This window comes from Microchirus variegatus, assembly GCF_963457635.1.
Source record: "Microchirus variegatus genome assembly, chromosome: 8".
Taxonomy (NCBI): domain Eukaryota; kingdom Metazoa; phylum Chordata; class Actinopteri; order Pleuronectiformes; family Soleidae; genus Microchirus; species Microchirus variegatus.
In genome coordinates, this window is record NC_139809.1 from 11,240,874 (window position 1) to 11,259,829 (window position 18,956).

Consider the following 18,956-nt stretch of genomic DNA (forward strand, 5'->3'; position numbering starts at 1 on the left):
CCTTGTGCTGAAGGTGCACTCTTTGTAATTTGCAGTGGGAATAAAACACAACACCTTATATGGACATCCTGGGGGTGTGTGTTTGTAGGTCACCGATTCAGGCTTTACAAAATGCATTTGTTTTTCATCTTCTTGACGATATAAAGTAGCAATAATTGTGCAGAAGTCACAAAATTTCCTTTTATTTTTGTTCATAAAACTCGCCAAGCGTGCTTTATACTCAGGTGTGTTTATGTATTTAAAAAAAAAAAAAAAAACAGATTGTCAAGGTTATGTGGGAAAAAAAAGTGGATATTACACTATATCGCACATCTTTATAGCCTATTTATATACTGTACATTTGAACATGCCTAAATGTTCTGTGTTCTAAGGGTTAAGATAAAGATTGTATATAATAAACATGCATGTTCACATAATATGTGAAAGTATAGAACGATATACGACTATTAAAAGTTAGAATAGAATGTACATTATAGACAGTTACCAGAATAAATACAGTATGAGCTTGATATTTACAGTATAAACAAGGATTGAACATGAGATATTGCATATTTCACTCATGTTAAGTACTGTTTGCTATGATTATGGCAGTAAAATTTTGTCGCAACACCTTAATTTTAATGTCTTATGATTGACTTTCCTTCGGAGTCTGATCCCTGTTTATATTCAACTACAGTAGTAATTAAATATGGATGTGACATGTTGCCGTTACAGCTGTGGCGACTCCACCTGACACTCACTCGACTCCGGTTGAAAAAAACCAAAAAAAGCATTACGTTCATTAGCTCAAATTACTGATAGGACATTTAAATGGGGAAATTGACAGCGAGCTAGAAAGAGGACATGTCCCCAGGTGTAATAGCGGTAATGTCTCTGATTTGCAGAGCTCCCAGGGCTGATGTAAATGTTTACCAGAAGTGTGGATGTAATAGCAGCTCTGACATTCAACATTACATTACACTAAGAACTCAGCAAGCACAATTCCCCCTATTCTCGTATGCTGCAAAAACACTATATAGAACACACAGACTACAATATACTGCAACACGGTATTAAAGACATGTAGGATATTATTGGAAAACCATCATTCACAGTGATTTATGGGATGTATAATGATGCATGCAGTCTTGTGCCTTTGCCTTAAATGTTTTTCAATATTTCCTTGGTCTGAATCAAATGGTTTTCTGGCCAGGATGCATCTTGTGGCAGGTCAACCTGCTCTCAAGGGCTAAATAAAACTCTCAATGCCAAATTAAAGGGCTGTTTCACCCATTTTTGGTGAAGTGAAGAATCAATTTAAGATCATGATGATGCTGCTGTGTTGGTTTAGTTCTAGCGCTGGGTGTTTCCATGACGACTGACCGGAAAAAGATGCGCGTGACGTCATGTTTACGTGACTCCGGATTGTTAAAATGAGTCCCTAAAGTAACGCTAATCTTTAAAAAACAGAGGCACACATACGCAGTGCACACATACGCTGGTTATTTGTAGCGCTGATCTTTTCGTTTAATTAACAGACCGCTCCAGTTCGACTGTAGGCGCAATAACGGCGCTAAAGGAGCTAACGCAGCATGACGTTACACGCGTCTTTTTCCAGTCAGTCATCATGGAAACACGTCATGCGTTAACATATTTCACATTCTAATACAGTTTTGGGTTAAAGTTGACTCATAAAACGTGTCCTAATTGAGGAGGAAGTGACTTTGACATCGATTTCTTGTCAGTTTTATTTCAGTCCCATCTTCTATTAAATAAAATAAAATAAATAACAACTATATATTTTATGGGTGATGTGGCCCTTTAAAGAATTAATGATAGAACATTTAGTTACGGATGGTCACAGCTGTTTAACATGACAACAAAAATGCTATTATGAGCTGAACTCATCTTTCAGAAACATCTGTCGCAAATCAATCCATTGTCCCGAACGTAAAGAAAGCGTCTTCTTCTCTTTTCTAACATTAACATCTCAGCTAATATACAGGAGCAGCGTGTGAGCTGTAACATCCCACAGCTGTGACTGTAATGTCATGTGAGTACTAAACTCGTGTCGCAGCAGATGGATCCTCACACTGTAACAGGTCCCACTGAGCACGGAATAATGAACGCGGAGCGACCCTAGAGAACAAAACTCGGCGAACGCGCTTGGTGTTTCGTAAATGAGAGGAGGATTCCCCGATGATGGCGTGTCAGCATTCGTACTTCCTGCCCTTGTCCATCAGAGGACGGTGGAAATATGAATAAATGAAGGGTTAACGTGAGAACGATGAATGAATCGATGTTGTAGGGTAATTTTCCCTCGCTCTCATTATCACGTGACACGGAAGCTTCATAACTGCTGTAAAGTTTAAAGGCACAGTACGCGACATGTTGAAATCCTATTCGTGTTCATGGCCTTGTTTGGTTTTTCATGATCACAAATGAGGAAACATTTTTCATGCCGTGTCCTTCTTCTGAAAACAGGCTCTGTCAAGCAATACTATCAGACCAGAGTGAGGGAGCATTTGGTTATAGATGGTATAACAGGGGCAGGTAGAAGTCACTTCTGATACTTTTCATGGGCACTTTTTGGGGTTTTCAGTCACACTCAAACCCATCCGTCTCTGTTCATGACCTCAATGTTGCTGTTGCCTCCGTCTGTCCTGACATAAATTTTTTATGTATTACGCATTCATGAAGCTAGAATTCCGCACATCTGCCCGTTAGCAATTTCTCCCGATATCTCTTGCAGGCTGACGTATGCGGAAACGTATTGGTCAAAACTTTCACTCGCTACTTTTGCTTAAACTCTATCTTTCTAGGAGATTTGCAGATTCACGCACGTTTTTTTTTTTTTGCTAGTGTAACAAGTTAGCTTAGCAGCGATGGCTTCTCTCTCACCCTCCACCCTTCTACTGCTCTCTCTTGTGTTGTGTGCCACATGTTTAGTTACTCTAATTGATGTCATTTTATTCAGATTTAAGAGCATCCACCTCCATCAAGGTCAAACAATCCTACGCTCTTGGAAATAAAAGTGCTAAGTAGAACCATATAAGGTTCTTTGGCTTGTCGTCATAGGATAGAACCTTATATAAAGGTTCCATCTGTAACCCTAATGTTACCAAGAACCCTTTGAAAACCCTTCATTCAGGAAAGGGGTTTTAAAGGGTTCTCTGGATCAAAATGGTTCTTACTGGAACCATTAGTGTTACCAAGAACCCTTGAAAAAGAAAAAGGTTCCAGGTAGAATCTCAGCCCTTGTAGACGAACACTTTTGGAACCCTTATTTATGTGCACATGACCGTCTTTCTTCTATAACAGAGCAAACTGACATTATACTAACGCCACAGCTATGTCTGCTATTTGCCGTCAGTTCTCACCGTTGAAGTTCACAGCGCGGACGTGAGCCAGCAGCTCTTTGCCGTCGATGTTGGCCATGCGGGGACACAGCCCGGGGTACCCAGCGCACAGCTCGCGGTGCATGTGGTGCAGAGCATGGGCCATGGCGTACACAGCGTCCATCACAAACTGCACCTTGCCCTCCTGCTCGTAGGAGGAATCCCGGCCAACTTTCTCCAACCCTGGAACAGAGGGGGAGAGAAGTGTCGGGTTAATATTCACTGAAAAGATCAAGTGCATACAACCAGGAGAGACAGAGATTTAAGAGGTTTCGTTGACATCGCTGTAATGCAATTATAGCATTTATGACAAAGTAGACATTTAGACACAGATCAGGTCATGATGGTAATATTCTCTTCACTTTGACGTTCAGATTTCATCATTACAATTTCAGTTTCTAGATTTTTTTTTGTGTCAGAGCTTTATGATATATCTAATATGTCTCTCCTGTAGTGTTAATGAGATTAAAAAAAATATATATATAAATTATGTAAATTTTCCTGTAATTCTGACAGGTTTTTGTGATATACAGATATGTAAATCACTGTAACAGCGTACTGTATGTTTCAATGGAGACATTGTGCTTGTTGTATTTCATCCCTCGGGAATAGAGCGATGTCTTTGTGGCTTTCCTGACAGTTGTCGTTGAGTTTAAAATGACAATTAATGCAAGAGTGAGAGAGAGAAAGCATGAAACAACGATGGCAATCGATTAACGGACTAATTTGAATCCGAGTGGAGCTTCTTCAGCAGCACCGACTTTCTTTATGAGCCTCAAACGGCAGCAAGGAGAAGAAGCTCTTACTCCGTGAGGAACCCATCTTCTCCAGATTAGAGAAACACATTAGTCTCCATCTCACCAGCTGTTCTCTAATTGACACAGAGGAAAAAATCATCAACTTTATCCAAAAAGTCCTTCCATAAATGCCTTATTAGAATTGTGGTGGTTGGGGATGATCACACTGTTGGCCCCGAAAACACAAAGGGAAGACGCGATAAATGCGGAGGAAACAAACTGATGGATAGGACCCTCAATCAACACAATGTCTTCGAATTAATAGGAGCTTAGAAATGAAATCCAATTTAATTTTAATAGTAGGCGGACGGTGAGGGATCTGTCCGGAGGGAGAAATTTGCTCCGGCAGCAAAGACTGATTACACGCCAGTGGTAATGGATGAGCCTCGAATGGCGAGCAGAGAGCGGAGGATGTCATACGGTCGAGGAAAAAAGAAGAGATGTAGAGCTAAAGCTGCAGATTATCAGAGGCATCTAAATATTCAAAGGAATTCTGTCCATATATTTTATCCTGGAGATTCAAACCTTGCTTGAATGCGGATAAGAAGATTCACTGTGCTGGATAACAGCAAAAAAAAATACACAAAAGAAACTGACTTCCACTCATTTTGAAAAGCACTAATATTTTCAAATCGACACATTAAAGGTGCAGTGTGTAGGTTTCACCAACATCTCTTTAAAATAACTACCAAGCTTTTATGAGAACGTATGGTTCAGTTCAGTTATCATTAAACCCTTAACGACACGCTTGTGCAAGTGCACTTTGCACAACCGTAATTACGCGCCGCTGGTGCTGAAAGCCGAGTTGCACGTCAAAGTTAAGGTGTGGTTATTACGGTAATTTCACTTGCGCTGTTGCAGGAAGCCGGCGAAGCAGTGTCGTTCCATTTTTCGGCCTGTTTTTGGACACTGAATCAAAAACTCAAACAAATGTTACTTTAAATACGTTTTATACTAAAATTTCAACTTTAACACACAGAATCTGGTGTTCATGTACAACTTTTTGTTTTTTGTTTTATTTAAAATTGTTAAAGGTGCATTATGTAATAAATCTAAAGCAACTGGCCATAAAATCCTCCTAATATGTCACAGAGACTCAGGAATAATGTTCATATAACAAACTGAACTCACCAACAACATCAGTACAGACAAAATATTTGCATTAAAAAAAAAACATTTTGCAGACTGCAAATCATGTTTATGTTTTGAAATCATGTTTTGACATGGGGCGCCACCTACCGCCGTCTACCAATCACTGCAGTCAGTAGAGTCTCAGCTGCCGTTACATCAGAAAACGAAACCTAGAGACCTCAGTATTTTGAATTTGAATGTAGTAAACGTTTTTGGCCACATTCTTACATATGGCACCTTTAAAACACTATTTTAACATACAGTTAATTGTAAATAACTGTCAAATATTGAGTTATTCTGGAAACATGGGCAAAAGCACTTAACTCAGGACATTTTCTGGCCATTTTCTGGTTAAAATAAGCAAAAAAAAAAGTCGGACGGACATTTTGACGCTCAGGTGTTATACGGTTAAAACTCAAAAGGTGTTTAGTTTGTCCACTGTGGGCTTAAGCAATAATGAAGCAACAGTGCCGTGATGTTAAAGCCGTCCTACAAAAACAAAACAAAGCAAACAAGGTTCGGCTTTTTATTGGGTTTCAGTTCATCAGAAAGGAGAAAGTCGTTTCCTGAGGAAAAATAAGGAGGTGGAGACCAAACACAGAGCTACAAAAGAGTGGATATTGATCTTATTTTTTTTTACAAACACTGCTCTAAGTTACAGTACTAGCTTTCTAGTCCAGCTTTCCATATCCCCTTGTTCTGAGGGGGCTGATGGAATTGGGGTCACAAGGCCATTGTGATGAAAACACTTTATCCTCTGAGAACCATGAATATTCCTTATAGTTTGCAGTCACATTCGTCCACGGCTGTTTGGTTTTTTTCCCTCTGCCCACACAAAATGCAGGAACCGTTTTCACCTGGTGCTTCATTTGCACAAAAGTAATTTCACAGCCTCTGATTTTGGAGCTGTTCTTTACTGAAACAAATGCCTCACTAACTTCTCGCCCATAAACTTTGGGAGTGAAAAAGCAAGCAGTGAGTTTGGCCAGGCACAAACTGGCCATAATGAATTTTGTCTCCCTGTTTTCTAACGAGCGTTGATGCATAATGATGACACGAGTCCAACACCGACGGCATAAAGGCAGAATTAAATGCCTGACTCGCCGCTTTTTATGACAGCTCTGCTGGCATTTCAATTATACATCACTTGGAGGACAAATCTAATTACCTCTCTAATTACACACCCACCTCCACCTCGCTGGCATCCTTCTGTTTACACAGGTTAGTCGTGATGGGATAAGTTCAGGGAAACCTGCAGAGCCTCAGTGTCTCAAACTAAAAGAATACATTTACATTAATAGAGTATTTTATTGGCGCAGTTGTTTATCAGTAACGTCAGCCTGTGTCAGAGGGTTTATGGTGGTGTTTCATCCGATTCTGACTGGGACAACATCAAGGCAGGAGCATGGATTTGCCACAGTCATGTCTCAGAGCTGCTCACATATTCATGGATTCATCTTGTGACCACAACGGACTGAAATCAACTCATCATAAAAACAATTTTGTTAATAAAAATAAAATAAAAAATGCACTGCCCATCTCTATGTTTAGAAACGGATTTGCATGAACAGCAAACAGATCATCATGCATGAAGTACGATTCATTTGTACTCAAAAATAGCACTTTTGAAGACATGTATGACCATGATGTACTTGGCCTAGCAAGCTTTGTTGTTTAACCCTTTAAGATACTAATCAAGTATTTGGTCGACCACACTTTAAGTCACTATATCTCATTGAAAAATGCATCAAGCTCAAACTCAACCTAAATGAGCCATCTCTACCGTAGTTGTGCAATGCTTAAAAAAAAAATCCACTAGATGGCACTGCGTCTGTGACACAATGAAAATGCGCTCGTCCTTTGATGACACATATCGGCGGGACTTTAGAAGTAAGGACTGTTTTGTTGACATATTATCGTTTCAGAGGAGTTGTACAGAATTATGTATGTTAATTCAACAAAATACGTCTTATAATTTTTTTTTAAACATGCTCTACCAAACAGTTGATTTGTCATTCTTTGTAGAGAAGCTAGTTAATGTTGATAAAATTAGGGGGGGAAAGGGTTAGTGTGTTGATTACTTCAATTTATTGATCAAGAAATTGCATTTAATGTGACTTCTCTGAATGTTGTACTTATTATGAACAGACGTCTCAAACGTTTGGTAGAGGACTGTATCTGAAATATTGTAGGGTCTAATTAAAACACGTGTTTTGATTGTCGTTATTGTTATCATAAGTGAATAAAAAATGCAAATAAATTATTTCCCCCTTACATTTTGCTTGGTGCGTACCTTAAAGGGTTTTAATTATCTAGCTCAACAAATGAAAACTGAACACAGCGATAAAGCACCTTCAAGGTAAATGTTGCCAGTTGTGAGGCAGTGGCAAAATGTAAGGACTGCAGTGAGATTTTACACAGACCATATCATCTGATTAAAAATGACATTATACGGGTACGTCTGTTTATACGATTTTTAAGACACGGCGTAGAACAAAGGAGAGAGAAGGAAGTCCATGCAGAGACACCAGCCCCAAATGAGTTTGTGATGAATGTCTTTGAAAATACCAATTAAAGGCTAACAAATGAATACAGATGAGTCTCAGGTTAGGCGCCACACGGTGGTTCGCACTCTTGCCTTTGCAGCAAGAAGATCCGGTTGGAACAAGGGCCGCGTTCCGTTTTCTCCGGTCTCCTCCCACAGTCCAAAGACATGCAATATGGGCATTAGACAAATTGGACACTCTAAATTGACCATAAAGTGGGAGAAGAAGGATGAATGTGTCGGAAGGTGTCGTTTTTTTTCTAGGGGGTTAAAGTTCAGATTAAACAGGTTTCGTTTTTGTGTCTCGCTGGAATAAAATGAGTTAAAACGGCAACTCTTTGCCTTGCAGCTCCACATCTAAGCCTGTGTAAAAAAAAAATGATTGTCATCAGTGGGAGGTAGAATGAAAGCTGCTCCCTGTCATTTTCTCCTTTTCCTCCTCTTCAGAGAAAAAAATAAATAAAAAAATCCTGAGTGCTGCACTGCACACGAAAACAGCTGCTGAATGGAGGCGTTTTCTCCCCTTCAGAGATCATCGCTGCTTTCAAACTGAAGGGAGAAAAAAAAAAAAGACGTTGCCTGGCCCCTCTCGACACCACTTCTTCATCTGCTGATGTTGCCAACCAAACAAATGCAGCACAGGAAAAACTCACACACACACTCACACACACACACCCCCCCCCCACACCCACAATCACACACACACACCCCCCCCCACACCCACACCCACACCCACACACACACACACACACACACACACACACACACACACACACACACACACACACACACACACACACACACACACACACACACACACACACACACAGAGATGTTCGCATGCAAATTGGGCTTTTATATCCAGTCAGCACAAAGTAACATTGTTTCAAAAATGGCGAGAAAACAATGCGGCTCTTAACTCGGCACCTAAATTGTTCAACAAAGCAGAAGAGCAGAATCAAATATTCATGTTTCTCTCTGCTAAAAGTGTTTGAGTCTCCATGAGGAGGAGTGGAAAAACAAAAGCAACTCCTCCTCCTCCTCCACAGCTATTAATATTGAATCCCTGATGCAGAGTGAAGATTTAAAACATCTGCAGCTTCGTTCGCTCAAACACGTTTCAACACCTGAGGGTCACTGCTAGATTCGAAATCTTTGTTTTCTAATTTTCTACAACCTGAATTTATCCAAATTCATTCAAATCATCCAACTCCTGGGGGGGGGGGGGGGTGCTGAACCTGCCTCAGCAGTACCATGTTACATTGCACTGACCATATGTGCAAGTTTACACTCCTGGTGGATTAATTTGTGAGGTGAACAGCGTGTACGTTTGTGTGTGTGTGTGTGTGTGGGTGTGTGTGTGTGTGTGTGTGTGTGTGTGTGTGTGTGTGTGTGTGTGTGTGTGTGTGTGTGTGTGTGTGCTGTATTCCTGCATGCGCGCTACCAGCTCTGCTGTGCACACACAGAGCTGCAGCCGTCATCAACGATCCTCACCATCACAGCCTGTTTCCCCCCCTCCTGCTGTCTGGGAAAACGTACAGGAGCATCTGTTCCAGATCCTGGAGTTTCCCCCCCCCCACAGGCAGTCACACAGGATCATAAATGGGATGTGTTCCCTCCAACTTCTGCACACACACACACACTGACAATTTGTCTTTTTTTATTCTCCTTTATCTTACTTACATACAAACACAGAAAAGAAAATCTTGATTGCTGAGTCGTTTTGTTCCTCTCGTCAGATGAGCATAGAGAGACTCTTTCCTTTCATGTGTGACACATCTCTACCTCCTTCAAAACTCTGAGCTCATACTCATTGTGTTTACTGTCTGAATGTCTTCTTATTTTTAGGTTTCTTTGCCCCATAGGCAGTTGTTGCCAGACTTGTATGCAGAGTAGTAGTAGTGGCAGATGGGAGCAATAGCAGGGTGTCTACGGAGTCTTAAAAAGTATTAAAAGTCTTAATCACGATTTCATGAGGCATTAAATTTTGTCCATAGAGTTTGACTGCAAAAAGTATGCTTGAAGTGGCGAGAAGGTCTTGAAAAAGTCTTAAAAAACGTATTGAAATAAACAGAATTCCTGCATATACCCTGAATAGAGCACTCTGTGGTGGAACTCAAAGCCCAATGTGATGCTACACATTTTGTTGTGAGCCAGGTGGCTCTAGTCACGTTCAAGGTCTTGAAAGACACTCAAGGCCTTCAAATATAATGCACTATTATTATTATAATAATAATTTTTTTCCGTTGTGCACTTAAAGGGGAAATAAGTAGTTTATAGTGCCATCTAGAGGAGAGGCTGAAATTTACAACAAAGACCTGCTGCTCTGCTCACCCCCTCCCTTCCCTGAGCGCTACGGTATCCTCAGCAGGTCAAATGTCGTCCTCTTTGTCTTTCTCCGTGTCAGCAGATGAGGTTCGTGAGGCGAGGGAGAGGGTGAGCTACCGCGGCCGTAGCAGATGAAGCGGCGAGAGTGGAGGCGGGGCTTCCGCTACAAGTAAAGAGACGCTTGATTTGTTCTCTCGCGTTTGTCCTTACAGGCTCCGGTAGAAACATGGCGTCTCGCTGCTAACAGTGGCTATGCAACCGCGGCCCGCGACCATGTTATTTTACATGACTTTTTGAAACACTACGAAAATGAAACAAAAAATATTATACAGCGACTAGACAATGCAGGAGCACATAATATGTATAAAAAAGTGGATTTTGGGTTATATAAACCCATAAATACTACATAGTGTCCCTTTAAGGTGACCTGAAAATTCAAGGTATGATTCTATGTTTTGAAACGTCCGCGTATGTATACTACTACTACTACTACTACTAATAATAAAAAATAATAATAATCTTGAGAATTGAATCCTTGCACAACACATAAAAAGCAATGAAAATGTCACAACATCACCAGTATTTCTGACAAGTCTGTGACTACAAAAATGGATAAAGCCTATGGTTTAAATGAATCATCCTCACCTGGTTTTCTGAACAGCCTGTCAGAGGCCAGAATGCTGGGTGGAGGGGGGGGGGGGGGAGGGGGGGGGGGGGGGGTGTATCGAGTTGAGGTAAAAAAGTTGTCTCCATTATCGAAACAAGCCTTCCTGTCAGCTGCTGCTCCTCGCAACACAAACAAACAGACACTAATTATAGATCAGAGTCGATGAGCGGCTGACAGGGAATCCATGGAGCAGAGGCTGCAGAGACCGGGGTTCGACTCAGAGACGCAGAGGTCCTGATGTCTGCTTGGAGAGAGGAGAGTGCTTTGACTGCAAAGCGCTTCACAGATTCAAGTTCTCACACGGTCGCAGGTGAGTCACCAGGATCGTATGCGACACTTGTACAGTTCTGCGAACAGCTCACACTTCTGAACCTGAAAAGTTACATCTTCTGACAGCAAGTCAGTAAGGGTACCTCTGTGGGGGTCGGCCCTGATACCTGCAATAGACAAAGGGGTGTGAAAGCACGGCCTGGAGGGGCAGACCCCTGCAACAGACAAAGGGATGTGAGAGGAGTGCTCCTTAGGTATTCCTTAGGTTGATTGGCCTTTTCTTTGCACACAACATAAGTAATAGTAATAGTTAAATAGTTAATAGTATAAGTTGCTAGAAATGTAACTAACAAAGTAAAGTACTAACATTATGTGAATTACAAGACTGCACTTTTGAATAAATAAGGGTAATGATAACTTTTCCCTTGTTTTGAATGTGATTACACTGTGGTTAGGGTTTTCTTCAAAGTATCAACATCATCTTCATTAACCAACATTTCTACATAACAGCGGTAAAACCTGACAGTTTCCTATAACCTTTGGTCTTGACCTGTGGTCTGCTCCTGTTTGAAGATTACCCAGTATGTTACACAACGCCTTCTACCCCGGCATTTCAATGTTTTGAAAAAAAATCCCCCATTATAAATTTATTCATCAACTATAATAAAAGATTTAATTACTTAAATTTTTAAGTATTCAGAGGCACCGTCACCCATTAAAAAGCTTAATAAATCAGACACCGCTTATGTCTCAACTTTATATGCTCCCAATTTCAGTTTTAAAGTTGAACGTAAATCTTAAACACCACTTACTGGTGAGTCACCACACAACGGGAACAAAACAATACAAAACATGGCCAACATCCATAAAAATCTCCTCTAGATATCGTTCATTCAGAGCACCATATCACCTTAAACAGTGAATAAAGAATTAAATGACTTTAAAATGTTGTATAAATGTAGCTTTTTAAGGAAGGAGGAGGATCTGAAGGTGGTGGTTACATGGACGTAGAGGAGAGAGTGTTTATACCGTAATGAATCGTTGTTGTTTTTTTCTTCCCCTGGCAGGTGCTTTGAATCAGCAGCTGTGAGCACCGTGGTGCGGTGGTTTCACCCCTGAGTTGTGGGCGATGGAACATCATCCTCAGACCTCAGGCCACCGCGTCTAATGGATATTTAATTATCCTTATTATTACAATTAATGCACAGGCCTTCCCCAGTGTTCTCTGGGGGACCGAGCTGAGTGTACTCTGATCTCAATCAGCTGCTGCTGCCGATTCTGTGTCTGCTGCTCCAGAGTTTGGAGGTTTGTGGTTCGCAGACTTCGGGCTATGAGAGAGAATCGACGGAGCTCTTGCTGCACCACACGTCTCACAGTGTGCACCCACATCGTCCCATCATCGGACCAATGCTCCCGAATCACTATCAACAATAACTCGCTTTCATTAGGGCAGTAAAGGATTCATGCTGCGCAGGCCTCGTTGTCTCGCTGTTTTTATTCTTTTACTTATTATGAGGCCTTGGTTTCTCAAACTGTGGTACGTTTACCACCAGTGTTACGCAAGCTTCCTCTGCTGGTATGTGGAGGAAAATCAGAAATACTGTTCTATATACCAGGGTATGTGGTCAGAGTGCAGCCGAGTGTGTAGATAATGAAACACATAACAGAACAGTCACCTTATCTCTCGCTCCATCGTAATCTAATTTCATGATACTAGTGTTTGAGGAAGAGGAGAATGATGAGAGCAAATGATCTTATTCGGAATAAATAAGTGCTTTTACGCCACTGTATTTTAATAATAATATTGTTCAGATAACATTTAGTTGAGTTAAACTAAACTCACCAACAACAACAGTACAGCCAAAATATTTACATTCCATGCAGACCGCAAATCATGTTTATGTTTTGAAATCATTTTGGTATGTGGCGCCACCTACCGCCGTCTACCAATCATTGCAGTCAGTAGAGTCTCAGCTGCCGAGCAACCACAGGTCGCCAGTTACGTGTGAGCTACAATGGCGGAGAAAACGAAAAACTAAAAGACCTCAATATTTTGAATTTGAGCGTAGTAACGGTTTTTGGTCACATTCTTACATATGGCACCTTTAACATCGGTGATAAAGATGTTACTTCGAGGGACTGGGGTACCCAAGGTACCCAACCCCCAGGGCTGCCCACTGCTCTTAATTCTAGGAAGGTTCAAGGTTCCTAGTAGAGCATCAGTTAAATGTAGAGAAAAACTTTCCCTCAGGGATTAATAAAGTAAAAAACAAAATAAGCTATTCTAGGCAGCTGTTGGCTGTAGGGTAGACTGTTGACTATATATTTACATATACATATAAACTTACATTTCCTTAAGTTGCACCCAGAGGGAGTGAGATAGATATTTGCATTTTCTTCTTTTTCTTTTTTATAAACAAATGTGACTTATGAAAATAGAAAATGCTTTGGACAGATCGTCGCACATTATCATGAGATGGGTTCTAATTGTACACACACACACACACACACACACACACACACACAGACAATATCCATAGACACACTTTCATAAACAGACCTGCAGCTTGTCAGCACTCTGAAAAAAAACTATATTATGCGTGTGCGCTCACGTGCACACACACACACACACACACACACACACATATAGAGAGAGGGGGAATGTTGACCCGCTGACTCAGCCGTTTTGTCACTTTGTGTGATGACTCTGCTGCAGCTCCAGAACTCAATATGGAGCCTCTAACACAATCATATGAGAGTTGCGTCCTGACAGCAGCAGCAGCAGCAGCAGCAGACTGATCAAAGCCATCCACTGAGCTCAGGTAAAGACTTGCAGCGTTATCAGAGCAGCAGCTGGGACATGGCAGCTATTCACAGAGCGCTGACACTGTTGTTCTGCCGTTTCATTTCTGTCTGCAGCTGGCGAAAGGCTGACGCTCGCCCACATCTGCCAAACACCGCCTACAAATCCTATTTCGCATGTCGGACATGTTAGTAAAGGATTTAGACCTCTGCGGCCCCCTGTTATACACAAAAAAAAATCCCCCCCGAATCAGGCAGGATTACAAGCCAGCGCGGGGAGTGAGCAGTCAGCACAGACTCAGCAAACGACGGGACCAGAAATCAGGATAACAACGTATTTGAGTTGTCCGTTATCTCAACTTAGGCCCCAAAACTGATGTGTCAACAAACCCTAATATAGAAACAAATCATCTTCTACTGCTTTATCCTCCACAGGAGGCGCTGGCGCCAATCCCAGCAGTCATAGGGCAAAAGGACGGGGTAGACCCTGGACACACAGAGACAAACAACCATTCACCAGAGCAGAGTTGGCGGTGAGTTTTAATGACAGTGAGGATAAAGTGGATACAGTTCTGCTTAAACACCATAATGAAAAACTTGTGTGTATTTCAAATCCTTACATCATCATGCACAGTTACGATTGTAACTACTGTCCGCCTCCACCACTAGGTGGCAACATGCCCCCTTCATGTTAGGCATAGTTGTTAGCACGTCAAGTCTTCCTACATCCATGAACATTTGAACATCCAACCTTTTAAATCTGACGGAGCATAAAATCGATCTCCTCATCAGTCCAACAAATGTACTGGCCTGGATTTCATCATGTTCTTGTCACCGTTTCTTTGATCATTTCCAGGTTTAAGTTGGGGGAGGAAACTGTGGCTTATGCACATTATCTGGGTATGTTAGAATGTTAGCATGTTATGCATTATTTTAGTTGAAAGATTTTTTTCTGAGAGTACAACTGTCCGTCTCGCTCTCCTCTCTGTGAAAACAACCTCACCTGATGTTAACACAGAATGTTAACGTGTCTTTTCCAGGGTCTCTGCAGGTTTCAAGAAGTCAAATTTAAGACTTTTTCAAGACCATAATGAATACAATTTAAGACCCATTTCACAAAAAAAGTACAAAAGACATGAAGGAAAAATGGAGCCACAAATCGTTGAAATTGCACTTACCCATCTTATGCAAGCAATTCGGCTTACCTGTAGGCTTTCGTTAAGTTTTCTCCGCTGCTATGCTAAGCTGTAACACACCGCGGCGGGCGCACACAGCAAACTAGCTAGTGGTGCTCGATAAATTCTCCCCGGGCAGCACAGTTGGCCTACTTTAGTTCTGTGTTGTAGTTATGTTATCGCATCCTCAAAAATCGAAACATTTCAAAGTGAGAATGAAGTTTAAAATAAAAATAAAAGTAAAGTTAATAGATTTTTAAGACTTTTCAAAATTGTATTCAAGACCTTTTATGAGAATTTTAGGGCCTTAAATTCAAATACTGGATTTAAGACTTTTAAGACCCGCGGATATCCTGTAATCACGCTGTAAATGCTGATGTAGTCTCACATGACAATAATGCAAAATGTCGCTTAGCAGAATCAGGCAGGATTACAAGCCAGCGCGGGGAGTGAGCAGCAAATGACGGTACCAGAAATCAGGATAACAACGTATTTGAGTTGTCCGTTAGCTCAACTTAGGCCCCAAAACTGATGTGTCAACAAACCCTAATATAGAAACAAACCCGCGGATATCCTGTAATCACGCTGTAAATGCTGATGTAGTCTCACATGGCAATAATGCAAAATGTCGCTTAGCATTATACTGTGACACAAACCCAGGAAACATCTTATGTAACTAAGTGCATTACTGTAAGTGTGCCCTTTGTATGTATTGGTGTTCTGTGCAGCTACAAATGGTCTCATTTACATGAATGAGCTCGACCACAGATGTGAACAAGTTTGCCTCAAATGTCTCATTACAAAAGCAAAAAAAAAAACAACAACAACAAAAAATCCAAGTTCATGTTCATGCATGTCCTGTGGCCCTGGAGTCTTCCGAGATAATCATGTGTTGTCATACTTTGAACTGCATTTGGCTGGACATGTCTCAGCTGTGATGCTGTGTGAAATTAGGTGGCGATGGAACAGGAAAACTTGCAACAAGAACAAAGCAGTTCTCGGGAAAACAGTGCTGATCCATACTAAGAGCTGCGCAATACATGCTGTGCATCATGGTGCAAAATGGGACCATCCTTTACAAAATGGACACCATGATATATTGACCTAAAAATGTATTATTGAGACCACGACCTCCACAAGAAAATGTTTACAGAGCTTACATAAAAACCTGACCTCTGTTAGCATCTCATGTGCTCGGTTACCCTCTTTTAGGCACTTGCACATTGGGCTGTCTATCTCCATTCATATTTGTTTTTGTTTAAATGTCAGATTAATAATAAGGGTAAAGGTAAGGCTGAAATTTTGAGCTCAGGTAGAGCCATGGAACTCTGCAAAAACCTGGGGAAAATATGTCTTTCTGCCAAAACTGTGTGAAACTGAGTGGCAGAGGTCTGTTCTCCCTGAATGCTTCACTTGACAGAATATAAAGACTAGCTGGAACACAGTGATTTTCATACCTGTACATTTCTTCGGGCTTCCCGGTCTCTTGCCGTGCATCCCCAGCTTACAGCCAAAGTTTTCCTCCCAGAACTCGGCAAACCACACGTTTCTGCGGTTGTTGGACAGCGAGCGGCTCTTGAAGTAACGGTCAAACGCTGAACAACAAGACAAAACAAATCGAAATGAAACGACCATCGCGGTTTCTTCACAGGTTGTCACATAATCGCGGTGTGTTATTTCCTTCCTCACCATCCACAGACGCCCTTTTAGGGAGGATGGTGATGGCGCCCTCAGCCACGCGTTCCTGCTGGACCACCGGCGAGATCTTAGAGCCCCAGCTGTCAGAGCCCACCCACAGGAAGTGACCCGTTAGGTTGTTACGCTTTGCCGCATCCAGGATTCGTCTGTCAAGCATTAGAGACAGAGGTGCAGATGATGAGGAGATGTTACTGAACAACAGACAGTGGAGGACAGTAACTGCATTAATTCACCGGTAAGGTCAGATTTAGTGACAATAGATTCAGATAAGTAATCACGATGGTAAATAGGATAACAAATAAATGATTATGCAGGTTAAATAATGGTGTTCCACTTAAAAAGCTCAAATGTAAGGCACAAAAAGAGTCGTTAGGAGTTATTGTTAAACAAAAAAAATGCAAAACACATAATCCAAAAGCAGCAGGTGAGGGTCAGCGTATATGAACACAAGAATCCATAAACACCATCACAGAGGAACCTGAGGAGAAGGAACAGGAAACCAAAGTGAACAAATGAGCCAATGAAGAGGAGCACAGAGACTAAATATCCTCGGGTAGCAAAAAAATTATTTAACTTAGGTGAAACACAGCAGAGCGAGGCGGACACACGAGTACCTAAAAAAGGTCAGAGTTCAAAATAGAACCCAGGGAGGTTATTTTTTAAGTAAGTAGACTATAATTGGAGCTTAACAAGATAAGAAAGTAAGTCATCTGTATTTATATGGGACCTTAACACAGATACGGAATCACAAAGTGCCTCACAATGAAATACTAAAATTAAAATAGATAAAATACCAACAGGGTACATTAAAAACATAATATAAAAAAAATAAACAAGGAAATAACAGTGAATGTTAAACAGGGACCAACAAGAGAGAATAAATTAGAAGACATTAATCCACAAACATGACAAAAACTGTCCCACAGTCATAAAGTGGAAGATCATGACAAACGAGGGTCATTTACTAAATAATAAAATTTACCAGCTACTGCATTTTATGTGATTGGCACACGGATATACCAATAACAATAATCCAAAAATATACTGTGTTTTACCCTAAAACGGGCCATTCTGCTTTATGAGTACTGTTGGTCGTCAAAATGTTAATTTTGACTTTTTTTCCATTTATTTTTAGATACCTCGAGAGTATTTCATCAATTTTTATCAACACTGATGTTGTGTACGAGAAAGAAACACATCATCATCTACATTGTGTGCAGGACACTGGCAGGACTTAGCGTGGCGAGCCGGTGGAAACGCACCATAAATAAGTGGACCAGCTCAGTACTGGACTCTGGGCTTCACAGAGAAAGTGTGTGAAAGGAGGATGTTAGCAAAACTGAAATCAATCATCAACACCTCGACACCCACTCCGTGACACTGTGGAGACTTTACACAGCACTTTCAGCAGAAGACTGCTGCACCCTCAATGGAGTGTTTCAAAAAGTTCCATCACCTATATCACTATCACCATGTACTGTATATATATCTATATATCTATATATAGATATATAGATATATATATATATATATATGTATATAGCACCTTTAATACAGGGTTTGCAGCTCAAAGTGTTTCACCATAAAAGGAAAATAAAACACAACACAGGGTGGAATGAAAAGGAAAAGTCTCAAGTCAAAAGGTAATAACCGTGTTTTAAAAGATGCAAATAAAACAGACAAATACAACACAGGGTGGAATAACATAGGACACATTTATATGTACTATATGTATTATTATTATCATTATTATTATTATTATTCCCACTGCAGTCACATTGTCACAATGTTTAAATCCACCTTCATGAAACAGCACTTTTAAGTTTGTATACTGTTATGTCCATACTTATCTTGTCTAGCTCTCCTTGAACTTTTGATACTGCAACAAATAAATGTTCCCAGCATGGGATCAATATAGTTAATATTACTACATCTGATCTTAATCCTATCGTATATCTTCATTTGAGAAACACGAGCCATAACCCGTCTGGTCCTCGGAAGTTTCAGCCGTCTCCTCTTGCTTTTGTGAAGTCACACGATCAGTGATTTCTCTGCATGTGATACAGAGATGGAAAATAAACCTTGCGGTGGGGCGTTTTGAGTTATATTGGGGGGCTTTTTATTCCTCTAAGATATGGATTTCCTTCTGTCCATTTAATACTTAAT

General features: G+C 40.9%; 1 protein-coding gene across 1 annotated transcript in view; it reads right to left on the reverse strand.

Annotated features, from left to right (window-relative positions):
* The window catches only part of grm8b (glutamate receptor, metabotropic 8b), a gene marked incomplete at both ends in the record, with an annotated part of 94,863 nt that overhangs the window by 32,582 nt on the left and 43,325 nt on the right, over positions 1-18,956 (reverse strand). Inside the window, 3 exons of the mRNA XM_083894436.1 lie at positions 3,360-3,560; positions 16,550-16,687; positions 16,782-16,936. Coding sequence (XP_083750562.1) covers positions 3,360-3,560; positions 16,550-16,687; positions 16,782-16,936 — 494 coding nt within the window. The remainder of the gene's footprint in view (positions 1-3,359; positions 3,561-16,549; positions 16,688-16,781; positions 16,937-18,956) is intronic.